Genomic DNA, 7,159 nt, shown 5'->3' on the forward strand with positions numbered 1-7,159 from the left:
GGGGGGATGGCTGGATGGTGATTGGTTTGTTTGAGGAGTTGCATGGCGTTAGCGTGTGTTAGCGTGCGTTCAGTCTCTGGCAAACAGCTGTCCCTCTGGGTTGGTAACCAAATGGACCCGTCCATACGAATCCATTTGGATTCATTTTACACTCTCAAGAGTTAAATTCTAATAAGGGTCCATTTGGTTTCATTTGACACTCTCAAGAGTCAAATGTTTTCTAAACAATCTGCATTACTTAATTTACAAGAAGTCTACATAATCGATTGTAGAATAATTATTATTCTGATCAATTCGGCACGGAATTGTTGGGTAAAGTCGCATCCAACCATAACAAGACATACTTCCTTTGTGTGTCCGAGAGGCTAAATCTAAATCAAACGGTGGTCAGGTGGTTCAAATGCCGAATGCATAATGAGCCGTGATATGAAAAGGGTTGAAAACCCACTGCAATAATCCAACCATGAGAGTGAAAACGAAACTGCCCTGGCCTTAACCCTCCCATCATTGCACTGTGCATGTGAAGGATGAAATGAGTCAATGTGATTCCTTTGTCTAAATGCTAGGAGTGGGAATAAAGAGAGATGGACCTGTAAAACGAGAGAAAGTGCAGCTTACATTCTTTACAACATAACGTAAGACCGCCTCCATAAAGTACTCACTGTATCTTCTTTGTGAAATTCTTTGTCACTATTCCTCCTTCCTCTTGCTTCTCTTCGTGTTTCCCTATAGAAAAACACAACAAAACAGTGTAACATTCAGTGGGTGTACAGTACTGTATACACTGTACAGTAGTCGTCAGAAAGTGTTCCAGTCTCTCGCTGTAAATTATTATATTTTTACAAAGCAATGGAAATGAAAAAAGGTGCTCATACATACATACATACGGGCCCTTTACAATTTAAACACCAACAGCCTAACAGCCAACTCTAGGAATTCTCTAATAAATCTATCTCTTGCTCTAGCTGCTGCTACGGCTTTGGATATGAGAATCTTTTGATGATATTGAAATCAAAAGTACATTTAATTTGGTAGATAAAATGTTACATTGCCCAATCTCATTTTGGCAGCAGTTATACTCGGGGTGGATTCTGTCCCCGCCGGAATGAAAGAATGTTCTAGTGAGTCAGAGAGACTACAAGAGAAATGATAGTCAGAGTCTGACCGCGACAAGTTGAAAATGAACATGATGATGAAATCCAACATTCCTTCCTTTTGGGCCTCTTCCAGATATAGTTCCCTCTAAACTAAAACTAAACTAAAGAACACACATAATTTGATGGAACAGCTAGTACTGGAATGCCCCCAAGTCAAAGGCCTGGTCTCCCCAAAGCGTTGTTTATGCAGGCTCACAGTATGTTAGCCCCCTCCGGCAGCTGCTCTGGGGCTGTTCTGAATATCAGTGCCGCTAGCTAGCACGCCATATTCTAATTCTACCCCCACCACCACCACCACCATCAGGGCTTCAAGCTTGACTATCTGCTAGTGCTACCCTTCGGCCCACCCACCCCTGTGACGTCTGAGCCCCACCTCCCCACATCGAAAGTGCTGGACTCGACCAGGGGCGGGCTATGTAAAGCCTCCCCCGAGAGAGGAGAGCGCATGCAGAGCTGGCCTCACTGGTGGTGAAGTCATCATATCGTTGCTGTCGGGGGCAGAAACGCCATATCTCCAATATTTCTAACTTTTTAGTTCCTTTTTCGTCAACGCCTCGCTCGATCATACTATAACTAAAGTCACATGAGTAGCAGATCCACACACACACACACGCGTTTTGAGCTTGTAGATCTGCTACTTTCTTCTACTTATGAATTTGAATGCTGAGGATTATTAAAACAGTTTTGGACATATGAGGTTTTACGCCCGACAGAGACGATATGTAAATATAAATGTTAATGACTGTATGACTCTACAAACGTCACCGCTGCGGTTCAGACGTCAACCATGGTTTCCCCCGAAGACACTCGACAAACGACGGAAACGTATTAGCGTGATATTGTGAGGAGCTACCTATAATACCGCCCATATGATGTCAACAACAAGTCAACAACATCACCGTCCAGATTATTATTAAACTTATTAGCGTGATATTGTGAGGAGCTACGTACTGTATATATACCGCCCATAATTATGATGGCAACTAACAACAACATCATCACCGTCCAGATTGCGAAATGCTCTTGGAATAGAGATGGCAGATTATACACTAGCGTTACACTTACACTCCATTGTGCGAGAGGGTGTGTGTCTGTCTGTCACTGTGGCCAAAAAGATCAAGAACAGATGCAGTTGTTATCTTGTAGAAAGATCGGTCTATATAAAGGCTATTTGGCAAGCGAGATGGTTGTGTGTTTGTTGCGGTATTGTGTAGTAGGTTTTAGCTTCTAAAACGAATTAGAGTTTTAGAAATGAAGTGGCGTCACTGAGGCACACTGAGGCAGGCAGTGTGAATGAGCCAAACTAACTGGCATACCAGCATTGTGTTTATAAAAAGCCCCATGCCGTGCTGGGGGGCTGGGGCCTGCTCTCTCCTCTGTGCCCTCTTCCGTCCTGTTCTGTTCTGAGTGCTGGGTATCCCTGGCATTTGTCTTTCTTTTGAAGCATAGCCTGTTGGCTCTTAAAGTGGGACCCCCCAGGAGTTTGTTTGTTTTAACTGCAAGGCTTCTTCATCTTTTGTCGTTAAAAAACTGATGATTGACATGGAGGAGTGTACTGTATTTCTTCAAACATAGCATAATATACTCGCAACATGTTGAGCTTTGAAGGTCAGTTTTAACTTTTTGTTATGTTATGTGGAAAAAGATTAGACACTCAAGTCATTTTGAATATCTTTGTAACATTTTTAACACAAAACTTGTATGGGTGGGGTGGGGGTCCCTGACCAAAGAAATATGTCCATGCCAGTGGCCAAATACAGGGGGTCCCTGACATGGAAAGGTTTGAGAACCACTGCCTATATCAATGTTCAGTCAGGTCCTTCTTTAACAAGTACAGGCTAGGCTATATTCACTTTTAGTTCGATATTAAATCACCATGCAGGCTGGAAGATGAATCCAGCAGGCCAGTGGGGTGCAGTACTTAGTTTAGACAGTTTTTGGTTTAGACTAGTCATTGGTTAGACCAGTCATTAGTCCTACAACTACAACCTATCTCAAACCCTCACCCTAAACCTAACCTCCCACGGGGCAGCACACCTAAACCTAACCTTAACCCATGTCTAACCAATGACTAGTCTAAACTAATTATGCACTCTAAACCTAACCTCCCACGGGGCAGCACACCTAAACCTAACCTTAACCCATGTCTAACCAATGACTAGTCTAAACTAATTATGCACTCTAAACCTAACCTCCCACGGGCAGCACACCTAAACCTAACCTTAACCCATGTATAACCAGTGACTAGTCTAAACTAAGTATGCACCCCGGCCAGGGGAATAGAGAGGTTTGGACCTGCCCGGCCACAGGGGAAAGAGGAGGCCCGGGCCAGAACATTCTGACCAAGTGTTTTAATATGCACAACACTACGTATCTTATTTTTAACAGAGACTGTTGTCACGGCCGGCCCGGCCGGGCCTTGCCTTAAATCTAAATGTAGCTCATGAGTTCTCTAAGAATCTCAAACAGGTGTCTCAGTTTGAGGCTCAGCCTGTCAAACCGAACCAACCCCCCCTCAACACGTCTGCAGTCTGCACTGTGGGTTTTATATCACTTTAAAGTACAATTCAAATAATAATAGATATAAAATGTATATCACGGGTTCTAGAGTCAAAGGTCAAGGACCCCCATGACTCTCAGAGAACACATACCCATAATGCAGTGGTTCCCAATTTATTTTCATGTCAAGGACCCCCAAATTGATACTAATTAGCCCGCGGACCCCCGTTTGAAAATATATTCCAGGGAGCTCCATGAAAGAGAACATATTTACGGCTCTGCCCATTTAATTTCAAGGACCCCCAGTTAGTTTGACATGACATTAGTCTACAGTCTCTGGGACCCCCAATTTATATTGTAAAATCAATGTTAATGTAACTCTGAGAGTGTACAAAATGTAGCCTACACTCTCAGAGTTACAGATACAGACCCATAAGGAGTCCATTTGGTTCCAAACTATCATTTAGCTGCCTGGGGACCCCCTGGAGGCTGGAACTCCCTCAAGGACCCCTGGGGGTCCCCGGACCGGACCCATACTCTATGCCCCGGACCCTGCTTTGACAACCACTGCAATTGGAAACCCCCTTAAGTCACCCTGGACCCCCACTATGAGAACCACATAGTGCTAGCTAGGCTGTAATAGTTTTGTCCTGTTGTTTTTGCAACAGTGGTGGTGTTGGCAGGCAGGTGGTGGCTGCTGGTGACATGTAGGCCTAACTTGGACATTGGAAAAGGAAAGGAAAGGTACTATGTTTACCCAGGGTAACTGGACTAAGCTCAAGAACTTGTTTACAGCCAGGCCCAACACCACAACAACAACAACAACAACAACAACATTGCCAGCCTTTTCTCAGACTCTCACCTGAAACTTCTACAAAACCGTCTCTCGTCTTGACGTTTAATTCCTCGGGCGTGAAGCTGTGGACGTTCACGCACACTTTCCACGGCTCTCCGCCGGTCGTGGTGGGAGTGGAGCTGCGGGAGGACCCGGAGGAGGGTTCACTGTACCGGGTGGTGGTGTACACCGTCGGCCCGGCGCCGCCGGCGGACGACGGGCGGCCCTGCTGGCCGGGGAGGAAGCCTGCGAGCAGGCCCCCGGCGCCGCCGCTACCGAACGGCGACGCGCCGCCCAGGCGCGTGCTGAGGCGGCCCGGGCGTGCCCAGCCCGGCCAGTCCATGCCCATGTCGTCGGGGAACGACGGCAGTCCGAACTCGTGGTCGTCCATGAACCGAGACGCCAGCTGGTCCCTGAAGGGAGACTGCTCCCGGAACGGCGACTCGGCGAACGGATCCCTGGGGTTGATCCTCTGTCGGCTCCCCATGGTGTAGAAGTCTCCCTCGGCCATGTCCTTTAGAACGGTGCGCCAAAAGGTCACAGGGAAAGTTGCAGGGGGGGCTTTTTTTTTAATCCCTTCAAATAGGCTACTGTCCCGAAATTATCTGTTTAATACAAAAAAGTACCAAAAAAGTCCGATTTCTAAAACAATATAAAAGTTTATATCTTCGGTGTTGTGGGCATTAAGCCTACCATTACGCACGAAAAGTCACCCGACTATACGTATCTAAAAAAGAAAAGTCCTCTTGAGAGTTCCAACTAAAAAGTGAATAATGGATGTTCTTCAAGTTTGTCTTCAGGGTTGTCTTTTATATGGCGAGGTTTTCATAGACCTTGGAGTGAGTGAGTCGGCAACAAGTGTCGAGAAGGCTCTGGGAGGGTCGAGGTTATGCCTGGGGATTTATTACTCAGCCGTGCGAACTGCGACGGTGTCGCGCACCGAACATAAGCCGATCTACAAGCCCACAACGCGTCGCGCACGCAGCGCCCCCTTGGCTTATAGATCGGCTATACTGGTCAGTGCGCGACACCGGCACCACCCACAAGACGACGAAGCACAAACTAGACTTCATAGACGCAACTGCTGACCAAACAGAGACCCCTCCTCCTGATATCCAAATTTAGCCACCAGTTCCCGTGTCATCCCTTACCCCCCTCCCCATCCCCCTCCTTATCCCACGGTGACCACTGACCGGTCGCAGACGTCAGTCATTTTTATTACTCCTCCCTCCATTCTGACTCATTGGTTTTTAATAGAAAAGCACGTATTGCTTCAGGACAGTCAGACAACACCACAGCAATGGGAAGAGAAGACATGCTGAGTGAGTCCAACTCCAACTCTCTGATGTCACTCTACAGATAAAACATTACGGCTATAATGACTCAACTGTGCGCATGAATAACAGGAAATCACTTAATCGATTATATAGCCTATCATCAATAATCGACAATTTATAGGCTAATAGAACATATAGTGGCAAAAGTCAATAAGACAAACTCACAACATTTCGTAATGGTTGCAGATCTGCCATTTTTGATTCAATATTCAATGAATCGAAATAAATTGTCAAAATTACAAAAAATGTGTCCCTAAATTATGATTATGACCATAGAATAAAATGCTTTATAACGTGTTAGTATATTGTTATAACGCATTGTATACTACGATTATAGTGTTATAAGCAGATTATAATGTTTTTATTCACATTATTATGTTTATAATGTAACTTGTTACCCCAAGTTAGAAGTTGGTAGGCCTAATATCACACATCAAGTAGTGTACTGTAGTGTGTCATCTATAGTGACTTTACTTCCAAAATGTGGAATGCCCTAAAAACAGCACCTGTCTGTCTGTCTGTCTGTCTGTCTGTCTGTCTGTCTGTCTGTCTGTCTGTCTGTCTCCTTAGTCTTAAAGGCTAAACTTAACACCAGAAATGACCCCCCCCCCCCCCAGCTGTTTGCTGTAGCGGGGGGGGGGGGGGGGGGGACAAGCCCAAAAGCTCAAGGAATTGAGTTTAACCTGTGAATTAAGCAATATTACACGAGAGGGTGTTGTTTAACGTGATTATTGCCACGACAGTTTTTGCGGAAATGGAAATTGCGGAGATTGCGGAATTGCGGAAATGGAAATTGCGGAAATTGCGGAAATGGTAATTGCTGAAATGGAAATTGCGGAAATTGCGGAATTGCGGAAATGGAAATTGCGGAATTGCGGAATTGCGGAAATGGAAATTGCGGAAATTGCGGAATTGCCGAAATGGAAATTGCGGAAATTGCGGAATTGCACAACTGGTAATTGCGGAAATTGCGGAAATGGTAATTGCGGAAATTGCGGAATTGCGGAATTGGTAATTGCGGAAATTGCAAGGGTAGGGGAACGAGACGAAGTGAAGTTCCGCAAGCATCACTGAAGTGATGTAATATTGCAATTCTACAACAGTTACCCTTAGAACTAAGAAAATCGCTGAAAATATATATATTTTTAATGACAGATATATATTTTTAACAAGCCTGATGCTTCTCGATTAACATAATGAGATAAGTTCTGTATCGTTTTCGGTATATCTTTGGGTTATAATTGTCCTTTCGCAGGTTAAATTGCCCCAAAAAAAAGACAGCACTACAGTTTCATATACAGGACATGACTTTACATTGTTTATTCCAGACA

The 7,159-nt window shown here is 44.9% G+C and overlaps 1 protein-coding gene across 1 annotated transcript in view; it reads right to left on the reverse strand.

Annotated features, from left to right (window-relative positions):
- The window catches only part of hspb8 (heat shock protein b8), a 12,099-nt gene extending 6,762 nt beyond the window's left edge, over nt 1-5,337 (reverse strand). Inside the window, exons 1-2 of the mRNA XM_080756132.1 lie at nt 4,519-5,337; nt 663-726 (exon numbers count right to left, since the gene is read on the reverse strand). Of these exons, the coding sequence (XP_080612258.1) occupies nt 663-726; nt 4,519-5,002 (548 nt within the window). The 5' untranslated portion in view covers nt 5,003-5,337. The remainder of the gene's footprint in view (nt 1-662; nt 727-4,518) is intronic.
- Between the last annotated feature and the right edge of the window lie 1,822 nt (nt 5,338-7,159).

This window comes from Protomyctophum bolini (genome assembly GCF_963924005.1).
Source record: "Protomyctophum bolini genome assembly, chromosome: 22".
In the NCBI taxonomy this organism is placed as follows: Eukaryota; Metazoa; Chordata; class Actinopteri; order Myctophiformes; family Myctophidae; genus Protomyctophum; species Protomyctophum bolini.